Source organism: Camponotus vicinus, unplaced genomic scaffold (assembly GCF_025532165.1).
Source record: "Camponotus vicinus isolate PSW18456_S1 unplaced genomic scaffold, iyCamVici1.0 SCAF_11, whole genome shotgun sequence".
Taxonomy (NCBI): domain Eukaryota; kingdom Metazoa; phylum Arthropoda; class Insecta; order Hymenoptera; family Formicidae; genus Camponotus; species Camponotus vicinus.
The window spans coordinates 12,039,632-12,063,606 of record NW_028141947.1 but is presented as its reverse complement, the minus strand read 5'-3'; the positions used below and the strand labels follow the sequence as shown (position 1 = coordinate 12,063,606).

The window sequence follows — 23,975 nt, the reverse complement described above, 5'->3', positions numbered from 1 at the left end:
ATACAATTTTTCTCATATAATCTAATTTATCCCAAATATACGATTTTTCAATCATACTAAAAAAGTCTAATAATAATTTCATAATTACAGAGCTTTAGTATCACAGAAAAAATGAATGCAGCAAAATCTGTAGTATCATGAGTATAAATATCGATTAGTGAAAGCCTCATATTGCATTTCCGCCGAATAAACGAGGAAAAAAATTGAAACGAGGAAAAAAATTGAAACGAGGATCCGGAAACGGAAAAATTACGCGATCGCGTAATAAAAGAAATGAAACAAACCTTGCTTAATGACGATACCGGCGGAGGGCACTTGGACAATCGGCAGCGGCGGATTATTAACGCCGGCGGAGGAAGCTGATGCGGGGGTGGCTGCGACGGCGGCGGCGGCGGCGGTAGGGGGGACGGCGCCACCGGGTGTACCGGGGGGCGGCGAGGCGCTGGTGCTGCCCACGGAACCGGGATCGCTGAAGCCCTGGGTACTGTTGTTCTCCTCCGGGCCGTCGAAGAAGCTCAGATTGAATTCACTTCCGGCGTCGAACGACACCTCCGGCGTGAGAGTGTCCGGCGCCGGGGCGCTGCCCAAACCCGCGCTCAGCGACTGATCGAGTTTGAAAACGTCCATTGTACGGGCATCGAACGATCATCGGCGTCGATGGCGAACAATCTGGTGCACCTGGACAATGTCGGCGATAATTCAGCATTCGCGCGCGCGCGCACCTCTCGATCCTCGGATGCCTCCGGGCACTTTGGCGAGAGTTTTCCGTTGTTTCGATGATGTATAAAATCCTTTGCCACGCGAGATTTTCCTCGATCCACAGACGGACGAAGAGATGAGGAGAAAGTCGTTGGCTTCTCTCTTCGAATCTGAATATCGTACGTCAACTCTGGTCCCGGTAATTATCTATCGATTTAACTTTCTTGATAATAATAAGACGGCTATCACTTAATAAGCTCGATTAATTACTAGGCGCTTCTCGATGCTCCTTTGGATACTTTGAAACACTTGTTCGTCTCACCTTATTCAGTTGAGCTTTATTTTGTTACCCCATATAACGTTATTGCGATTGAGTCTTTCGTATATCGTAATATAAGGTGTTTCTGCCAACAAGAACATTAAGTATTAAGTTGAACGAATAAAATTCGCAGGATATGTCATTAGTGAGACTGTTTTATTTTATTGCCTGCTTTGTATTTTATGTAAAAAAAAATATCTTAGTTTGATATCGTAGTTTGATGATTTAATCATCAAGTGGGATCTAAGAAAGTGACATTTCCTTCTTATTGAATAGTGATGTATTATTCTATTTCGATGAACTTCTGATATCTTCGACTTAGGTAACAATCGATTTTGGCGAGTACAACAAACTCGCTCGAAACTGCAGTCGTTGTTGTCGTCGTCGTCGTCGCTGTTCGTCTTCTCCGTAACTTCACGGGGTCCTTGAACCGCTGAGTAACGTTTCCTCGCAGATATTACGTCTCTCCGTTTATCTTGCAGCCGTCCTTTCCCGACTTCGGTGTTTTTTACATTTGCATTTACACCGCTACTTGATAAGATTTTATTCGTCCGCAGATAATGATGGATGAGAAATGCGACGAGCTAGATATTTAAAGTTGTACATCGGAAACTGCGCGCGAAATCTCCTCTTGTATAAATAACGAGCATGATTTACGAGCGAGTTGAGCGATAAAGATTGATTCTGCTCGATAGGAATTGGAAAAACTAACGAAGAAATGCGGTCAATTAAAGAGAACAATTTTTTTCCAGAAATGGGCGACACTTTCCGAAAATTTAATATCAAAAATTATCATTAAAAACTTCGCACTTTATCACTAAACGTTGATTTCTAGTATTTCAAGTATCTCTTTCCGCAGGCCATTTCTTTTATACGTAATGCAAGATGCACAAATCCAATTATCGTTCGTTAAGTCGCGCAATCAGCGCAAAAGTCATTGTTTAATCGAGTTTCCATTTTAGCTTCTTCCTGCAAATGAGTAAGACACCACCCGAAAGGTGGTTCAACCCATTATTTTTGGGATTCGCGTTCGAGACTGGGCGCCTTTACATCGAGATTCCTCCTTCTTGTTGCTCTCGCACTGTTTCTCCTCTTTTTTTTTAACTCTGTTTCTTTTCTCCTTTTTTCTTTCGTTTTCTCTCCCTTGTTATGGGATAAACTTTTTCCTGGCAGCACGAGCGCGGACCTGCTCGCCGATTTTCAATGGTTTACATGTCCGCCGGCTTTTCACATGAGCCATCTCGCTGAAAGATAAATCAAAACAAAAAGAAAATCAGAAACCAAAGATAAAATAATGACAAACATAAGACTGGTCGGAAAGAAAAGAACGTAATCGCGTTTAAGAAATAATAAAGACGCATACATAAATGCAATCACATGTGAATATAATGTTCAGTCACCTATATGAATTATTTCGATTTGTTTTCTTAAAAATGAAATTCCATAATATACAATTAAATCCTCGTATTTTTTATTCTCGTCTAATCTTTTCTCAAATAATTCCCTTTTTTATTTTCAATATCTTTTTTTAATCTTCACTTATATTCGAAGAATTCCTTTACAGGAACAATTTATCGAAAAATTTTTCGTTAATATTCCAAACGATAAAATCATAAAGTTACGGCAGTTTTTTAAAATTTTCAATTTGATTATATAACTTTTGTTACAAACTTTCTTTAAATCTTATTTTAAAAATCTATATTTTTTAAATCTTTTTTAAATATCTCTAGAGTTTGTCGTAGAACATATGTATTTATAAAATATTGAAATGTAAAATTTTATTGCAAAAATAAATATGTTATGCGAGATGTGTTCTACATTTTATTACGTCAAAATATATAACGATAAAACATAAAATATCATATCAAAATATTCATTGTTCGATGATTTCATATTAATACTTTTATCCGTAAAATAATTGGAAGAATTCGATTTGCAAGGTAAAAGTAATAAAAAGTTTAATACATAAAATTTTGTTTAAAAAAATAGAGCGATTATCTTCTCTCCTGCCTCTTCAGCACACACAAATCCGATAATAATAATTCGTAAAAGGTTTCAACAAATAAAAAAAATGTTTTCACTATTCATAATTCAATTTTTAAAGAACATTATCTAAGTTTTATAATATCTGAAGCACTTTTTGTATATACAATACTTCACGCAAAACGTTATCGTTTCTTGATTTTTCGACGATATTAAAGAAGAAAATCTGTGTCATTTATAAATATCGAGAATAATTATTTGAAAACTGTTTATAGTGAGCCTTGTGATGAAAAGGTAACGAATCTATACGTTTCTAATGCAAAGATTTTTTTCTGCATTTTTACGCATGACGAGATGAAGATGATGAATTTCGCTTTTCATTACGTTCAATCGAAAGACTTTAGGCAACTTTAGGCAACTTCCCAAGTGCTTCACCCTGTATATCCTGGCATTTTCGCACGATCGGTGGAGAAGAGGACGAAGAATCGTCGGCGAATCGTGAGAGAAACAAGGAGAGGGCGGAGAAGAGAGAAAAAAGCCCAGAGAGCACGAGAGAAACACGAGGAGGAGAGTGAGAAAAAGTGAATGTCATTGCCGTAATCTTCGGACGTTGACTTCTTCCTGGCTCGTTCCTCCTTCTTCTTCTTGGTAGCAATCCTCTCCCCTCTCCCTCCTCCTACGGTAATATCCACCTCTCTTCTTCCTCATCATTCTCTTTGTCCTCTCCTTCTCTCTCGCGTTCTCACCTGTATGTGTCTCACTTTGAGTTCTCTCCGAGGTTCTCTCCGTCCTCTTTCTCTCTCTCTCTCTCTCTTGTTTGTTTTTTCTTCTCTTTCGCGATATCCATCCCTCTCTCCCACTGGCTCTGTTTTTTCTTTTTGCAAATTTCAAGTGTTTTGTGATAATTCGTGCGGTTAGATATTCGTCGGTTGATATGCAGAGTGCAGCGATCGAGCAGATCGAGTTGCAACGATTGAGCAAAGTAATGCAATGGAGATGTAATAATGTTTTTGATCCCCGATATCAGAAACTTGTGGAATTATTTATGATAGATTATTATTATTGATTGTTCCGAATAATTCATGATAAAACAAATGATAGAAATGTAATTATTTTTCCATAAAAACCTTGCCAAATCGTCCTTTAATGATCTTTCGGTCAATCTATCATGTAACTATGACATGCGAATGGACTTATCTCCGGCAATAATATTCGCCTATATTTTTTAACAATCGACGTACCATCGTAATAAAAAACAAACGATATCAATCTTTTTCAATTATGGATAGAACGTGAAGATTGCCGATTGAAGAGACTCTTTATTTTTGGTATTTTTGCAATAAAAGCGTTTGCGTCAAAAGTTTTCCGATCGTTTTGAAAAATTGTGAATCTGTGTGTGTGTGTGTGTGTGTGTGTGTGTGTGTGTGTGTGTGTGTGTGTAAATCTGCAGCGTAAAACAACGGTTGAAAAAATGAGAGCACTTCTTCCAAATAGCTTTCCAAACGATAACATACGTCTTCAGTGCCGTAACGATCAATTAGTGTCAATTTTTTACGAGATTGTTTCACGCGAAGCATGATAACAATGAATAAAGTCGATATATTTTTAAATGTAAAATATAGAAGGAAAAAAATAAAAAATAAATAATCTTTTCTTAAAATGCTTGCTTTCTACAAACAATTATTAATTCATTCTGAAAATATAAAAATAATTTACAATATATACGATGTACATTATTTATTTTTAATGTTCCTTCCTAATATACCAGGTAATATACCAGATACATCAAATATTCAAAAAACATTCTGGAAATAGAAAACGGCGATTGTAAATCAAAGAAATCAAAAACGTAAAAATGTAATCTAACTTCAATAAAGAAGAATCGAAATATAATAATATCGATTTTCAATAAGGAACATTATTTTGACCTTACTGATCTTATATCAAAAATGCCTCTATCAAACATCCTGTACAAATACACGAAAACATTATTTTCATATGATATAACATGAAAATCTTACAAATTTTACATGTCGTTATTAAAAATTTATACACTATGTGTTTACTTCACATTAAGGAGAGAAGTTAAATTAACTGGAGGGTAGTAAACTCAGTGAAATTATTAATAATAATTTACCTCTATTTGATTTCAGCTAATATTATAATATATAATTTTAGATTTTTTAATAATCATTTTTTAAGTCGAAATTAAATGTATTTATTTATAAAAAAACAGATTTATATTAAAAATTTTTCAATCAATAGATTGTTCTAAATATTCAATAAATAAGCCAATAATTAAGATAATTAGAAATAAAAATGATAAAAGAATAGTTATTTTATGAAGTAGATTTATTATATAAGTTAAGATATCGATTGATGTTAATACCTTGTGCGAGGGGAGGGGGAGGGGGGGGGGAGAATAATTTGTTCTCTTGCGATTTGGACGAATTTCGTCGACGCGGCTTGTCGACGGATTTCGCGGCCTCGCAGACGATCGTTTGTCTCGCACATTGCTCGCTCGGTTCCGCGTTCCATCCGCGTCGCAAGTCAGTGCGTTCACCTTACGCTCACGAGCGGAGATCTCGCGCGCGCGCGCGCGCACGAAAGGATTCCTCTGGGATCGCGATCGAGCCGAGCCACGTGCTCACGCTATCAACGTCGTCGTCGAATCGATCCGCGACCATAAGCACCACGTGACGCTCATTCCGCAATGAACGCACTTGTCGAAGAGCAGAAGAGCAGAAGAACTCGATATTTTGAAAATTGCGGGATGGATATGAAGAGCGCATTGCTGCGTTTCCAGTAATTGTTCAAGATGTAGAAATGTCACGACGATCAATCAAAATTTTTGCTTTATCCACATTCTATTTATTATCCACTAAAATGGCATTATTTTAAAGTATATTTTAATGTTTATTTATTTTATAATCATCTGCCGTCGTAAAATTATTTTATGATTTATAATTAGGCACATTATTATATTTTTTTGCAAGTTGTCGTAATATATTGTTCTTTGAAAATCTGACAATGAGATATCGGATATTATATTCTGATTCAAAAATTGAAACAATTGTTTAATTTGAAACAATGTGCGCGAATATACACCTATTTCTAAAGCGTTCAACGAAATATATATATAAATATTCAACGAGTAGAATATATATAAATAGAATATATATGATTCAGAACGAGTATAAAAAACTGTGACAAATTACGTGTGGAAAGTTATTCCGAATAAAAAAATATGTGAATATTTTATTTTCAATATTTCATTTCAATATTTTGGATTTTATTTTCAATATTTTCAATAGCTACACAAGTTGTGAAATATTGCTGCTATCATAGTAAAAATATGTTTAGCAAGTAATGATCTTCAAATCTTGAAATGATCTTGAAATCAAAATAAAATAAAAGAATAAGAGGTATCAATTATTTACAATAACTTTATGATTATAATGATTTTATTATACGATACAACATATTACAATTTCTGTAACCACGTAAGTATTGAGAATAGAATTCATGTTTATACAACATTTTTTTACTCAGAATGATCTCCCAAATAATCTGTCAAACTTTGTTATACTCGTTCTGAATTATTCTGTATATATAATAAATGTATACAAAAAAATATATATATATATTCAATTGAACACATCGAGCGAAATAACTATAATTTAATCATTTTCCCACCCGATTATGATCGACACCTCGAAACAACGCGCACTCGCTTCGCTTCGCGAGACAATGAGGTATGAATGAAAGCGCAATGAACTTTTGCAACTTCCTCGGCAATTATCTCTTCGCCGGCCGCGAATCACACTGAATAAAGGTGACCACTCTGTACACTCCATGAGTTTACCTGCACGAGCGATTCTTGAACACTCGACGTCTCTTCTGGGTGAAAGTCGTCACTGTGTAAGAGCCTGATCCGGATTATAATCCATGAAGGTGCGATCGATTCTTTTAAATTCGCGCCTCTCGGCACCATCGAAGTTTATCCACAATCACGAGTCGGTCGCAAAATTTCGCGAGGATTATCAAAACACTCCGAAATCTTCAAGCACGATTATGCGATCACACTAATAATCAGAGTGCACAGTCACAATAGGATGAGAAATCGTCTACGGTTAAAGTATTTGCGAAAGAGACACCGAGAATAGTGTATATAATTATTCTCTAAACTATCACCTCGCTGTGGAAAAGATATACGTCTCTCACAGACCTACGACACGTCTTTTGATAATGGTATTCGCGAGGAACCACCAAGTATCACTCACTATCGTCACGATGACAGGAACTGAGCGTTTGCAGAGGGATCGAAGAGATCAGACACGTGACGGTGCGGGAGGCGGCATTCTTTAGAGAGAGAAAGAGAGAGAGAGGAAGCGAGAGAAAGAGAAGCACACGTACGGATATCCTGTCGTGAAGATTTAGGAGTTAGCTAACAATAAGTACACGCGTAGAGCGGTCGGACGGAACGTTTTACGCGAGAGCGTGCGCGATCACGTGCGTGCGCGCGATTCGCGAGCGTGCAGCGCGTCGAGCCGCTCGTTCTCGCGCGAGTGTCGGGAATGGGGACCACCCGTCGCATGTTTCCCTTGCTCCATCCTTCTCGATCGCGCGCTCGAGCTTCTCTCTTTCCCGTTTCATCTATCCCTCCCTACATTCGCTCCTTCTCTCTCTTTCCCACTCGCTCTCTGATTTCCTTCTCCCTCTCTCTCCCTCCCTTCCTTAGGATATCTTCTTCGTCTTCTCCCTGGAACGGCCGCTTATACCCGAGAGCGCTCACCTGTGAGGTAAGTAAAACCGACGTACCATCGTACGTGTTACGACATTGCACGACTCGCGATGGAGAAGGGAGGGGGGAAAAAGAAAGAGAGAGATAGGCAGCGGGAAAGCAAGGAGGTGGTTGGAGGTGGCGATGAGGGAGAAGGCGAGCGAAGGGGACGCCGAGGAGGGTGAACGAGATAAAGAAGAGAGGTAGGGGAGAACGAGAGGAATTAAGCGAACGGGTCGGAAGTGAGTCCTGAAGATGGAAGGGGTTGTAGTCGCGGCGACGAGGGGTAGAGAGAAGAGGAGAGGGGGAAGAATCGGGGGAAGCCGGAGGTGAGCCGCGGTGTCGTGGAGGATCGGCGTCCGGTAGGGATAAAATCGTGGACCGACCGACCTGTCGTGGTCGTCACGACTGCAGTGGGGGGTTAAATCGGGGGACGCGCCGTAGTGGGGGTCGCGCCGCGCGAGTGGACCAACTGGGTTCGCCAGCAACATGCGGTTCATTGACCGAAAAGTGCCGGGAGAGCCGAACGTACAAACGAACGTACGAGAACTCGTTCGTTCTCTCTCTCTCTTTCTCTCTTGGGAAGGACCCGCTATCAAAACAGAATTCGCGCATCGGCATCTTTTAGCACGGCAGAGGGGAGGCGCGAGGAGATCTGTCGAGGGTGTCAAGGGCGACAAAAGACGAATTAACGATGCGCGAGGAGAGTTTACGAGCCATGAAGGAAACGAGGAACGCCGAATTGCCTGTGAAACAGCGCCTGATTGCTCAAGTAGCTTCAGTTTGGAAAAAACGTCGGAGATTATCATCGGTGAATGTATTAGAAAAATTGCCTCTAGACAATTTTGATGAGAACCAATCGAAACAATCCACAACACCAATAAATAATCTGATAAAATTGAAAGATTCTACCTAAAGGTTTTTATAATTTACATATTTATAATTGATACATTTTGAGGCAAAGCCCTGCAAAAATGATGCTGCACTGATTCAACTTTTATTATCAAAATTCTCACATTCAAATTTCTGGAAGAAATTTTTGTAATGACTCGATTTAAAAATTTAAATCTCTATTAAATGAACGGTGAAAATGTGCGAATGTGTCTTTGAAGTGACATGCTGTTCTCTCTTTCTCTCTTTCTCTCAATAATATTATATATCTCATAGACTTCAACATAGACTATTACAGTTCATTCACATCCTAAACAATAGATTATCAGGATCTTCCTTCGATTGATGTTAGGAAAGAAGAGCAAATGCCATTTTGGACAGACGTTATCCCGAGATCGACGTAGTTCGATGACTTATTTGCACGATCGACGCGTTTCCTGATCGAGCGAGGATCTGGATGGAGCGAAAGGGGAACGCGCAGGACGCGGAGGAGAACGTTTACGGGAAAGGGATGAAGTATCCCGCTTTATAAGTAAGTTCGCGGTAAGACTACCGTCGTTCGGTGTGGTCGCGCACACTTGTCGGGAAAGGAGATGCGCGGCTCCGCGGTATAATGAACCTGGGAAACCGGTTACATTCGCGCGAGCGCGAGCGCGAGCGCGAGCGCGAGCGTACGTACAGATCGATTCGTTCCCTCTATGTGTACTTGTGTGTTACATTATGCGAAACCGCGCGCTGCATTTCCCCTCATCGGGGCTTTCGCGCTGCCGCTGCGGTTTATTCGCGAATATAAACCGCTCTCGCGCGCCTCCTCCTTCCTTTTTCTTCCCTTCCTTCCTCTCTTCTCTCTCCCTTTCTTGAATCGTATTGGATTGATCGAAAGATTGTAATAATTACAAGTAATTATCGAAAGACAAACTCGCCATCACTAACACGAATGATGATGGATCATCAAAGAATATATCATATAAGATTGTCATCTTTATGCAAGAAGAATATTAGATATCAAAACCAATAAAATTCGAGTGAAACAATAATAATCGACAAGAATATTATATATGCATGTATGATAACTTTCTTTATGAGATTCTTGAAAAAATAAATCGATAATTAACAAAACGAAAAATGGAAAATCACACTGAGAAAAATCTGATTGCATCAACAAGACGTATCTGATAGAAGACATTTTGGTTAAACCAAGCAGAATTTCTAGTTATCACGATAAGACTCGATTTTTTATAACTAGAATGTTTAATAGACTTTACTACAAGGATTTACTTAGTATTTTCTAGTTGGATCTATAAAATTTCTTGTTATATTAATTAAACACGGACAGAATGATGCCATCTTTTTTGTAAATTTAGTATTATTACCAGGAAAATTTGATAAATTTAACAGGAAGAAATTAATCATACTCATTTGGTAATTCCTAAAAGAGAATTCTGATTCGTCCATTTTTTCAACAGATATACTGGTTGAATCTACCAGATTTCTAATTAATGCAACCAGAATTTTTTCTCAGTGAAGAATACTAGATATCAAAACCAGTAAAATTCGAGCGAAACAATAATAATCGACAAGAATATTATACATGCATGTATGATAACTTTCTTTATGAGATTTTTGGAAAAATAAATCGATAATTAATAAGACGAAAAATGGAAAATCACACTGAGAAAAATCTGATTGCATCAACAAGACGTATCTGATAGAAGACATTTTGATTAAATCAAGCAGAATTTCTAGTTATCACAATAAGACTCGATTTTTTATAACTAGAATGTTTAATAGACTTTACTACAAGGATTTACTTAGTATTTTCTAGTTGGATCTATAAAATTTCTTGTTATATTAATTAAACACGGACAGAATGATGCCATTTTTTTGTAAATTTAATATTATTACCAAGAAAATTTGGTAAATTTAACAAGAAAATAATCATACTCATTTAGTAATTCCGAAAGGAATTCTGATTCCATTTTCCAACAGATATACTGATTGAATCTACCAGATTTCTAATTAATGCAACCAGATTTTTTCTCAGTGCATTAATATCAAATATCTGTTTGATAAAAACATTAGTTCAATGGTAATAATGTAAGCAATTACTGATTTTTATTTCGATTACTCTGTTTCGTTCTTTTATATGCATTCTTCACGTCCAACTAATCTATATTGAAAGTGAAAGTTACGATGATATAATCTGTATTGGATCAGCTCGATGTAATCAAGACGCGAAAATACGTTTTAATAGCATACGAGACATGTTTACGCAATTAATTATATATAATCAGAGAGTTCTCCGGAAAAAATCTTGCGACAAATATATCAGAATGCAAAATTGATAAGAATAGCTTGCGATCGATTAATTTCCGATACATCAGTTTTTCAATTAATAAGCAAGGAACATAACTTGTAGAACAGCTCGATCATGGTAGGACGGTTTAACGCCTCCTCATTCAGCGAATATACTGTTATAAGTTTATACACATAATTATAGAGTGCTGGCTCTTATGCAATGTGATAATAATATATCGTCATCTCCGCGATTTACGTAGAGATATTCTTATAACTTGTAAATGCATCCTTAACTTTCTCATTGTTGAAAAGTGTGATTTGATATACTTAACATATTTATAATAATATTTGTAACGAATTGCATATGTTCAGTTCTAAATATATCTTTGTATTTTTCCAGTTATTTTTGGTAAAATAAAGCTATCAAATCCCGAGTTTCATTTCTATTAATTATGAAAGATGCATGATATATTGTTATTTTATATTATAATTTTTAAGATATTTCTTTTACAAGACACGTAAACAAATAAATATTATATATAAATATGTAAATATATAAATATCACAAAAAAGGTTATCGTTTTTTTATCTGTACATACATAAATGTTAAGAGACGTATTGACTTCCCGGACGATGGATGGCAACGAGGCTCAATGCGATTAATTGGTTATTAACTGGGGAATTTCTCGAGAATTTCAGAAATTCTCCCTCAGCAACCAATTAGCCATTAGAATGTCCCGTCTACCGATCACCAGTGACCAAAAAGCCAATCTCGGTCTTAAAGGCGCATTTCGTTTCACGGATTCCCAGCTCTAGGAGAACGAGAGGATGACGAATGAAAGGAAAGAGGGTGAGAAAAACAAGTCGCCTTCAATTAAAGCGGAGCGCGCGAAGGAAACTTCCGGTTGCGGAGATCTTCCGGCTCGCAGTAAAGCGTTCCGAAGCGATGGGATCGAAGGAGGGAATGAGATAGGTGGGTGCGCAGAGTAAGTGGTAAGGGAGTTGTAACAGGCAGGGGTGGCGGGTTGGATGTGCGCGACGAGAAGCAACGGGGGCTGGAATACGAGAGAGGTAGGGGTCTGAAGAAAACACATAATAGGGTGGGGCGCTTTACTGCCGCTTTTGAATCGATCCAACGCTAGCTACAGCTGGAACCTCATCCTACCTTGCTCAGCAGAGGTGCTCATTCTCTCTCTCTCTCTCTTTCTCTGTGTATGTATATATATGTGTGTGTGTGTCTTTCTATGTTTTTGTGTATCTCTCTATGTGTTTCTCTTTTCTGTCTTATCAGAGAATTCTCATATGTTATATGTACGACATCCACGAAAATTTTTTAATGATGGATTCTTCAGATAGTCTTTTTCATCTCGGCAAACTTTTCTCCTGCATGAAAATGTCGCGAGAGGGCCGTGACTTGTCGCAACTTTGCAACTTTCAATATTATGCTTAGTAAGTCTCAAATGAGTATTTCTATTAATTCGGAAATTATGCAAAAAACAAGGTAATTTTTTCTCTCAAACTTTCATCTTCAATATAAAATATATATATAATATATTTTATATCTCTCGAGATAAAAATTAAAGTTTTCTCAATTTTATATCTCTTTTACAATTTACAAAATTTTTAGATGAATCTCTTCTACTTCTGCTTTTACAAGTATAACCAGTATAAGTGCATTCGAAATGTCGGATAAAAATAAAATAAAGCCCCGTAGGAACGAGAAAAAAGAGAGGGAGGAGGGGATTTATTTTAAATCAGGTTTCACAGGATCTTTTAGACAAACTCAATGCATGTACGTATATATGCAACATGCAGAATTTGACTAACAATGGATTAACGCGAATTTTTTACTTTACAGATGCATGCGAGAAAAACCAGTTTGACGTGGATGCACTGCTCAAAAGAAATTTTGCATCTCTCATAATTTATATTTCAATTTAAACTGCATAACTGTCAATTTTGTTTTTCATTGCTTTATTTTCGATCTGTCTTAATTTTCTATAATATTTTCCACATTACTAAATCGTATATAATAACAATCGATACGAAAAGAAATTGATATTTTTCTTTGGAGATTTAACAAAATTTTCAGATATTTATATAAAAGTAGATTGTATGAAAAACAACACACACACACATCAATGTGTGTGAACCAATTTTGTTTTATAAAGTTAAAATTTTTTTTCAAAAAATTGTGATTAAAATTTTATATAACTTAGTAATTTTCTATAAAATATAGACATTAATTAAATTAATCAAATGATTACAGTTTAATTCTTATTTTGTACTTATATTAATTTAATTCTTAATTCGTATTTTATTACGATCTTTAAAATTGTAACTTTTAAACGAGAATCATATTTCGGCAATTTAATAGAGAGAGAAAGAGAGAAAAAAAGCCACAAATAAACTCGATGCAAAAACGCAGAGTTAATTTCATTTATTTAGAAAATAATAGCTTGAACCATTTATACTTTTTACTATAGAGAACTTTTCTATATGAGGACACTTTATTTTTCCATCTTTATTTATTCTTTTGTATAAAATAGATTATTATGATCTCACACATTTTATAGACGTCATTTATAATTATTTTTAAGGACTCACCGTTGTTGTTGCGTAGGATGGAACCAGGACTGGTAGCTTCCAAAGGGCTGCTGGGCTCGTCCGTGCTCGGTTCTCTCTTCACACTGAAATGAAAATATTTATTATGCATTTAAACGAAAGACGCAGAAGATGGATATTAACTAAAAGTGGTTCAAGTTCGACCGCAGAATCCTTGCGCGTTCAGAAAGGACAACAGGAAACGGTATTATTCGCCATATGACGCTCGATACCGCTCTAGCCCGGTCCTGAGACGATGCAATAAAAGGTTGACCCAGTTTTGACTTCGATTACCGCGGATCCCGCTTTAGGAAAGATTAATCAAGGCAAAACTGAGTGGGATAGAGGAGTAGAAAAATTGATAATGTGCATCCATCTCTTAAAAAGTCCGCGCATGTCATCTATATAATTGATTACAGTATTAACGTGTGAAAATCATTCGTATCTCTGAGTGAAGTTTATCGATTATTTTTATAAGAAATGAGCTTTATAAAATAATGTCCGAAAGACATATAAAATTCTCGTAATCTATAGATTTTGAAACCCAGAATATGTAAAATATGAACAAGTGATCGTGAGATTTAATTATCCCGAAATTAAATTAAATAAAAATTCAAAAAGATATCTATTTCAAATTTCAACTATGAAAAATTTTTATATTCATTTATATGATTATATGACTTATTATTATAAGACTTACTATTAAATAGAAATCTGAAAAAACTCCAACACTAATTTTCACGACAAACCAGTGTTCAATTTAAACAATCTATACAATAAAATACTAAAAACAATAAATTCAATATTATTTAATCGGATATTATTATTCATTCGGATTATATTGTCCTGATAGCATTTCGTTATATAAAATATAAATATCCGATATATAACGTTACTCGATATCATGAACGATCTCCTACGCGAAAGAATAGCCGACATCATCCATATCATGTCATTCGTATTGCCGCTATTCCTAGTATCGTCGATAATTATCGCTTTTGGACGGATAGAACGAAGTGGGTCATCCGAAAATATCCGTGTCTAAAGGTGTCCAATCGCACGCGCCGGATTTTATTCGTCCTGGCAGCGTAATTTCACGTCCTCGACCTAGCGAGCGCGTGTTTTATATATGACCGATAGGAGGGGAAGAGAGAGAATCAAAATATAAAATTGTATAAAGAATATGATATTTTTAATATATATATAAAATAACACAATGGTGCTAAAAGAATCAATCACAGGATACACGCGATCAAAATAAAATAATAGAGATTTCTTTATCCGTCGAAGGACATGAAGAAACATTCCAATATTAGAATTGCTTAAAAATAAAATATATCAAAAAAGAAGATATATAAAGAGAAATATATAAATTATATCGAATATTTCAGAATTATGTTTATTTTAGATTTTTTCAGGAATTGAAAATTGTCTTTTTCTTTCCAGCAAAATTATTTTTTTCACAAATGAATTAAATTTGAAAAAAGATCGATGATATCATTATTATATGTATGAATTATTATTATTGAAAATTAATTAATAAGATTATTTTTTTATAATTATCACGCTAAAAACTGTTGCACACAAAAGTTGCAATAAACGATTTCATCAATTTACAGACAGATACAAGATATCTCGCGAGAAACATTTATTTGTACGTATACGCGTAATTACACAATGAATCCGCCCATTCCGCATCACCATGCGCAATGAATTAATTAGTATTGATTATTCGATACCCATTGATCTAATACGTAGAGAGCTAGCTATTTTACTCACATTTATCAAACAGAAATGTGGTATAAAAAGAAATTAAACAATTTGCACGCATTAATTAGATAATTATATTTACAATCAGTAGGATAGTAACATAATAATTATACTTATTATTAACCAATAGTAGCAATTGATTCGAGTAAACAGCAATTGGAAAATTTCTTACATGATTTTAATAAAGTAAATTTGCGCACATGGTCCTTTCTCTATTCAAAAATTATCATAGATTAAAACGCAAAGATTGAGAGGTACTATGATTTCGGTAAAGTCAATTTGCGGTAATACTGTTCAATTTTTCGTAAATTCAATTTCCGATACTTTTTCATTGTATTATAAAAGTATTGTAAAAATTTGTCACATATTAGATAATGAGCATCGAAATTATGTTAACTTTAATAGTAGAAAATCAACGTAACAGCAGTGCAATTCACACGGGAAATCTGAGATTTGATCTGAATTTAATTTTCTCACCTTTATTTTCTCCTTGAGATTTATATTTTTTTCCAATATACAAGATGTTTCAAGAGAAATAGTAAATATTCTGGAAGGTTGTGACATATCGATTATTCGGAGTAAAAAAATTCATAACGTGTCAATGGATGAGGAGAGATACAGCTCCGTTTGAAACTGGCACATACAAAGCCATTATGAGAGGTATTAAACAACAATAAATGATTTATTGTTTATACTCATCGACTACTTGAATGATACAAAACACATGAATAATTGACAAATTATTTACAGTAAATTATTTACAGTAAAGTTTATATTAATTGTTAATCCAAAAATCTCACCGCCAATCTCAATGCATTTTACAATTCTTATGATAATATTATAGCATATATAGTAAAGTATTAAAAAAGAAATATATATATATATATATATATATATATATATATATAAAGCAATATGTATTATAAATTAGATCTATAGTTTTGTACGAATTATTTGACTCATTATTAAAGTAATCGATGCTATAACCTCCCAAAATATTTACTATTCTTCCTAAAATACCCTGTATATATATATGTATATATATATACTCCTGGACAAAATTAACGCATTTTTTTTCACTTTTTCTTTAAAAGCTAATATTTAAATTTTAAAGAAAAAGCGAAAAAAAAATTATACGTTAAATTTGTCCAGGAATAATACATATATGTGTATGTATATATATATATATATATATATATATATATATATATATATATATATATATAAGATTGAATATCTAATATAATCTGCTTGATATGTATTCTGGACCATCTCTCCTATTCTTGCAAAACGAAGACGAGATATATCTCGAGAGAGATCGAGTATATTCACGGTGGCGCGCCTCGATAGCTCGTTGTGCTCGGCTACTTGCATTTTTAAATCAACAGAATAGCGGAGAGCGGACTCTCTCTGGACGCTAGAGTGAGAGGGGCGGTGCACTTAATGTGTGCATTATTAATCGGCGCCCGTGCGTGTATACCCCGATCCTACGAGGTATATACGTATGTATGTATATACGCGATCCGTCTGTACAAGACCTTACGTTCGTCGTCTAACCATAATATCGCACGGCGCGCACGTCACACACCAAGTGACTCTCCTGAAGGCCGTGTGTACGTCACACACTGTCCAAGTGTATATCGTGTCAATAAAAGAGTAAAATTGGTCCAACTTGGACTCGTGAAAAACACACTTTGTCCGTCCTCAATGGAAATGTCCGAGATAGGCGGATCGAGATGTATTTAAACCAAAGGAATGTAAATTTTACGAATACACTCGTTTGAATAATAGAGATAAATTCAGACCGCACACACATACATTTCAATCGTATATTTTAATTTTGAAAAATTTTCAGCATTTTATCCCAGTCGATCTTTCATCCGAAAAATTATATCGGAAAATACAATCAATGTATATGTATTTAATATAAATGTGTGTGAACAAAATACACACACATACTTTCAAATACGATTATTTTATTATTATATTATATTACCGTTACTATATTTTCCCATGTTATACTCTACGTTGTTATGTTCGTGAAGTTGTTTACTATCTCTTGAATATTCAAAGTTAATAAAAACAGGTGAAATAACACGGGCAAATTTGCCGAGAAACCGGGCACAAATGAAACTATCCGCGCACATAATAATTACATACGCTCCGTGTAAATCCCGTAAAATCCGACGAGTCGAATTTCCGATTCGATAAAATGAAAACTGAAGTTTGCCGCGATCGTCGCGAATAGCATAGAAATTATTTTTGATCTCTCTCTCTGTCTGTCTTTCTCACCTGATGAAAGTGGAATCCGCGGCAGGGCTGGAGGGTCTCGGCGACGAGCTCGCGGTGGACGCCGTGTTGGTCTCCTCCACGTCCATCATCGTTCATGCCGATGACGACCACCAGCACCACCACCGCTGCGGGAGGGTTGATAACGACGACGACGACGACGGCAACGACGACGACGACGACAACCACGAGCGGTCGACGACGTATCGCGAACAGTAATCGGTTTCCGCGCGGGGGTGGCGAGTCAAAAACTACAGACCTTCGAAGGGAGTTTGACTGCCGCGGGAGAGAGTTCGACGGGGGAATCGGGGGTAGATCTCACACGCCCGTCGTCCGCGAACGCGGGCTCACGGGTGACAACTGACGAGCGGCGCTGCCACCCCTACCACCCCTGGCGAACCTGCGCCGCAGACACCTGCTGCGCAGTCGGGCCAACATTGCGCAGGCGTCGCTTGCCGCGTTCACGGCGTTCCCGAAATCGAACGCAGACACCGAAGGAACGCGTATTTTCCATCTCAAATGGAATCTTTGGGACGAAATGCGCGCGCGGCCATGTCGTTTTATTAAACGGAAGATTCGATTTTTCAATTAGAGAATCCTACATTTTTAATATATTTAACGAAATATTTACGTACTCTCAGTTCCTTTTATGATGAGTATACGAAGAGTTAAAATTAGTTTTTTTAATAAATTCAACAAGAGTTATTAATATTATAATTATAAATATCTGTATTTTTTGCATTTATATATATATATATATATGTGTGTGTGTATATTTACATTTATACATACTTATATCTAATATAGTACAGTACCCTTTGTATTTAAAAAAAAAATTAAATTTAACTTTTCATGTTTATTATAAAAGAAATTGCAAAAAGTATATATATATATATATATATATATATATACTTTTTTGTGAACTTCTTTTACTAACAAATATATGAAAAATTAAAATTAATTATTTTATAAATACAAAATAAAATATACTATTTAATAAATTATTATATGTATAGGGGATAATGTAGTAAATAATTAAATATCTAAATAAATAGTTATGTTACTTTTAGACATTTAAATATGTAAAAGTTATTTGCTTCTTTTTTGCAATTTTTTTCAAATATTTATAATTATATACACATTATATAACATTATATAACACTATGTAATATTATATAATATTATATAATACATATCCAAAATTTTATATTATAAATCTCTTTATTGTATGTCTTATACACCTGCCTCACACCCAGCATTGTTTGGTATTACTTTACTGGTATTGTCCCCCGAATAATGATAATATCTTCCGAAAGTTTCTCCTACTAAGATCGGAAATACTAAAGTAGCGTCAGCACATACCTGAAACAGCAGCAAATTACGCAACTTAATTGATTACGTAATTACGCCATTAAAAATTAATACCAATGGAGATAATTCTGTTACCTTAACCGGAGTAGCAGTCTTTCGAATTTTTCCCCAAGAAATCGCTTCCTCGGGTCGTGCACCGCTGTCGCTACCGTCAAATTCCGAAGAAGTATTGATGAAAACGGCATAATCCGCACCGTTCCTCTGTAAGATGAAATACCGTTACTATCGCGATATTAGTATGTATGCGTCCAAATAACACGTCAAAGAGAGTCACCTCACCATGAGATTAGCATTGCAGATGTGATGCTTTATCACGCCACCTCCGATAATTATCATGCCACTATTCACCGCTTTCATAGCTATCCGGTTTAATCTTTTGAGATCTGTGGAATATTGGAAATTTATTAATTCTAACATATATATATTAAAATCAATATACATATTTAATAAATATAAATTACACTAACCTCCAATTATATCGAGTACAAGTCCTGGATTTTTGTACGAGTGAAAAAACATCATATCGCCAAGACTACCATCGGTCAAAGCTGGGCAAAACACTGGAATTTTATTTTTCGCAGCCCAATAATAAATTGAATCTTCATGATTAATCTCCTCGCCAAGTTTGGTTATCATCTTGGATGGTGTCCATAAAGTACCCTAAAGTACGATAGTTCGGTAAACATAAACATACATTATGCTATAATTAACTTGCATAATAATATAACATTTTGTATACCTTCTCCTTCTGCTCAGCCAACATTGCATCTAATTTTGGCATCACCCAATCCTCAAATAAACAATAATTGTCATTTGGTACTAATAAATTTCCAGTTCTGTTAAGTCCTTTCTCTCGAAGCTGCCTGTCATCCAAATAAAAGCTACCAACATATGTAGGTGCTAAACATTTGATGAAATCTTCTTCTACTCCACCTGCTGTAGTAACAAGGCAATCTACCTACAAACATATTGTTTATAAAGTCATAAAGAATATAAGATGCTGAATAGAAGCATAAATCTTGAGTGTATAAATTTACCAATTTATGTTGTACAAGAAATCTTATAACTTCCCTGATGCCACTAGACACCATATTTGATGTATAGCCCAAAAATATCGTACAATGAGATTTTCTTTTAATAAATTCATCCTCTTCCATTTGATCAATCTGATCTTCTGTGAGAGGCACGCTTCTCTGATGTAGCATTTTATTTACTTCTTCGATTGCTAACGCCAAATTTGTAGCTTGAAATCCACAATGTGTCATGGTCTTAAATAATTCATGATAATAAAGTCCTTTATTAAAATCATAACCTAGAAAATTTTATTATTGTTATTACTTATATAATGATAATAACAATAAGAATTCTTACTGGAAAAATATATAGAAATAAAGACCTTTTACCGTAGGTGTATCAGCTGGTAGAGAAGTGCTAGGAATTAAAACAGCATTCTTTGCCATTTCCTCTCCTTCATCACATTTTCCTTTATGCACATTTTCTTTTATTTTCGTATCATCCATGATGATATCTCCCTAATCTTTCAAATATTTTTTAGTTTAACTACAAGTAAAAATATAATTTTACTACAATGTATGAATTAATGCAACTGCAATTGTAATACACAATAATAAAAATAATATTCTAATAATATAAATTCTATATATCAGTAGTTGTTGATAAAATAAATATGAATACATATAGAAGTATATAAATATATGGAGAAGATATACATGAGCTATATAATGTGAATTGCGATACAACCGGCAATGATTAGGTTAAGTTAGGTAAGACTAAAGAATACTTTTCTTCAATTACTTAACATCCGAGGAAAATGATTTCGAACATATACATAAAGCGCGCATGTAAAGTGTATACAACTATTTATACTGATATTAATATATAATATTAACCTATAGCTTCTGCACAGAAACGACCACGCATAATCAATGGAAGCAGCCATATATAAATTTCTTTTCCAGTGCAGAGAGAAGACTGAGAGATGTCATGGCCTGCTTTTAGGTGATCCCTGAAAGCGATACTCCCTCTATGGACATTGAAAACGTGGACATGAACTACAAAGCCAATGTCCATGAATGTTCTCAGAGGGTAATATATAATGTGCACAATTTCTGGTTTTGTTCCATGCTATGTGCACGAAATGCCGGTAGCACCAGAGTATAACAATCATTATTTTGAAAATAATATATAAATATGATAAATAATAATTTTTATAAAAATAATATTTATAAATTACTTACCTATATGTGTATGTATGTGTGCCCATACGTTGTCCAAATGATTTTAAATATAAGAATAGACTATATGAATATCGGCGTATGTTACCGCCGACATAGCTCTCAGGTTCATGAGAGTACTGAAACCTCCTCACCTGGCAAACGCCTTCGTTAAGGCGAAGATACAGGGGAGGAAAAATTGAGAAGAAAAAATTTTTCTATTTTTTTTTATTTTTTTTAATAGAGTTTAAACAGAGAATATATTAATACATATAAAAAATATATATTACATAATTATAATATATACAACGTAAATTATAATTAATTTGCAATTACATAAAAAACACATTACAAAATATTAAATTATGTAATATAAAAATAATTACATTACAAATATAAACATTACAAATATATATATTACAAAATTTAATGCAGAATATATAAAATACAATGCATTAGAAATATGTATTACAAAATATAATACAAATTTAATATAAACTATAATTTTAAACTTAATACAAAATAAAATTTATTACACGAAAGTGTCCAAAGTATACGTATAATATAAAATTTACTAAAAATTTTTACATAGACCATACAAGACTGATTAGTGATGATTAATTACGCGATATTTATTATTAATAATCGACATAGAATAATAGAATTTAATTAATTTTATATAAATAACGTATATAAAAAACGTAAATAATCATGATCAAAAGAGTCATTAATAAAATTATTGATCATTTCTTCGATTGTAGAACAAAGTATTTGCATTATTGACGCATTTCGTGCGGACCATGAAAAGAAATATTTAAAACGTGTAAAGGTAGAACAAGCTTTGCTGTAAATCAAAGATTAAATTACAAAATAAATTGCGATTTAAAATTCGCGAGAAAACGCGACGAAAAAATAAATCGACAATAATCGAATATTCAATTGCGAGATACGCATAATTTTTATAATATAATAATCGAATCAATAGACACGCGTGCGATATAATTATTATCACACAAATATTGACAGACGAAGATATTTTAGCAAACATTTGTGATCCGTATTGTTTATGAACATAAAATTCACTGTCCGATTTATTTGCGATTAATATGCGACTTTATACGAATTTCATTGATTGAGAATAAAATACATATCCTATTTTGCGCATGATTAACTGAATAAGATGAAATGAGCTCTATAAACTTTAAAATATAATTAAAAATCGCGTTGTGGCCACATTTAATAGAAAATAACGGAACGAATAATTTTCAAAGTCCCTCTAATAATCGATGTAATTGTAGGGTTTAATAAAATTTAAATAATGTAAAGAATCACGTTTAAAACAGTCATTAATAAAGTTATCGATCGTCTTTTAAATTATAGAAGAAAATATTTGCACTACCAGCATTTTGCACGAACTATTAAAAATAATATTCAAAGACGTGGAAAGATAAACAAAGCTTCAATGTATAAGTCAACGATTAAATTATAAGATAAATCGCGATTTAAAATTTCCGAGAATACTCGACGAATAAATAAATCGATAATATACGGAATATCCGATTGTGATATGTATACTTTTTATAATATAATAATCGAAGCGCCTCAATAGACATTGTAATCGCGCGCGATATAATTATCACACAAATGCGAAGATATTTTGACAGACAATTCGATGACTGTAATATTTACGAATACAGTACTCACTGTCCGAGTCAATTGCGAATCTTTATAAGATAAATCGCGACTCGAATTCACGAGAAACCGCGACGAATAAATAAGTCGATAATATGCGGAATATTTGATCGCGATACGTATAATTTTTATAATATAATAATCGAAGCTCTCAATAGACACGTGCGCGATATAATTATTATCACGTAAATATAGAAAATCGAAAATATTTCGACAAACATTTGAGGTCTGTAATGTTTGTGAATATGTAATTCACCGACCGATTTACTTGCGAATTTTTATAAGATAAATCGCGATTTAAAATTCGCGATAAAACGCGACGAATAAATAAATCGATAATATTCAGAATATTCAATTGCAGATACGCGAGTGACATACCGGTAATCCGATAAAAAGAGGAGCGATCTTAAAAATGGAGAACGATTAACATCTTGTTTCTACATCTGATTTCGCAAGATCAATCGGCGAAGAAAAGTTAAGTGATCCATTGAACATCGGGAACTTCACTGTAGGAGGGAACGAATCCTGGATCTTCCGGACTATTCCCGATAGCAATGACTTCAGTAATAAATCAACGACAATTATCCCTCGTCATTATCTTTAATTCACGAAATTGATATGCATATCAGAAAACATGTTCTTCCATTATTAAGAAATATATTTCTTTATTGAAAATTAAATGGATATAATGACCTTTTATTGAAATGTGATTACAAACGATTATATTTATAAATAATGAAATACATGCATTATTGGAGTTTGTGTTAAATGTGCGAACACATATAATTTGGAGTACCGTTCGCGCGCGCGAGACGAATCGAACCCGATATCAGCAAGATTTAAAAAATTTCAATTCGAACAGTGCGCAAAATAAAATAAATCAAATAATTTTAAACAATTAATTCTGGATTAATTCTCTAGATTCTTATTCTTATAATGTTTAAATTACTAATTTCTTTTCTTTTAATCAATATCTTACTGATATAGGGGTACCCATTCGATTTGTCTCGAAATTTTTAAGTATTCGCACATTTTACGTAAC

General features: G+C 34.3%; 2 protein-coding genes across 4 annotated transcripts in view; both read right to left on the bottom strand.

Annotated features, from left to right (window-relative positions):
- Eip78c (Ecdysone-induced protein 78C) overlaps window positions 1-17,984 on the bottom strand; it is a 78,167-nt gene extending 60,183 nt beyond the window's left edge. For 2 of the 3 annotated variants that reach the window (XM_083083004.1, XM_083083005.1), the window contains exon 1: window positions 285-2,152. In XM_083083004.1, coding sequence (XP_082939130.1) covers window positions 285-627 — 343 coding nt within the window. In that variant the 5' untranslated portion in view covers window positions 628-2,152. Of the gene's footprint in view, window positions 1-284; window positions 2,153-13,580; window positions 13,664-17,639 lie in introns of those variants that run through there. The other variant, XM_083083006.1, reaches the window with a different exon arrangement.
- Window positions 17,985-18,838: 854 nt separating this feature from the next.
- On the bottom strand, window positions 18,839-21,009 carry Dhps (Deoxyhypusine synthase). Its single transcript, XM_083083007.1, has 8 exons — window positions 20,918-21,009; window positions 20,404-20,567; window positions 20,045-20,319; window positions 19,747-19,965; window positions 19,475-19,667; window positions 19,287-19,390; window positions 19,083-19,208; window positions 18,839-18,998 (listed from the first exon to the last, which is right to left on the bottom strand). The coding sequence occupies exons 2-8, from the start codon at window positions 20,525-20,527 to the stop codon at window positions 18,870-18,872; spliced, it is 1,170 nt and encodes a 389-aa protein (XP_082939133.1). The 5' UTR covers window positions 20,528-20,567; window positions 20,918-21,009; the 3' UTR covers window positions 18,839-18,869.
- Window positions 21,010-23,975: the final 2,966 nt, after the last annotated feature.

What these genes read in the sequence shown, in the direction of transcription:
- Dhps (XM_083083007.1), bottom strand. Translation starts at nt 20,527, where the DNA reads ATGGATGATACGAAAATAAAAGAAAATGTGCATAAAGGAAAATGTGAT. An exon ending in TTCTTGTACAACATAAATTG is followed by an intron (nt 19,966 to 20,044) that starts GTAAATTTATAC and finishes ATATGTTTGTAG; the next exon opens with GTAGATTGCCTTGTTACTAC. An exon ending in TCTGCAATGCTAATCTCATG is followed by an intron (nt 19,209 to 19,286) that starts GTGAGGTGACTC and finishes TTCATCTTACAG; the next exon opens with AGGAACGGTGCGGATTATGC.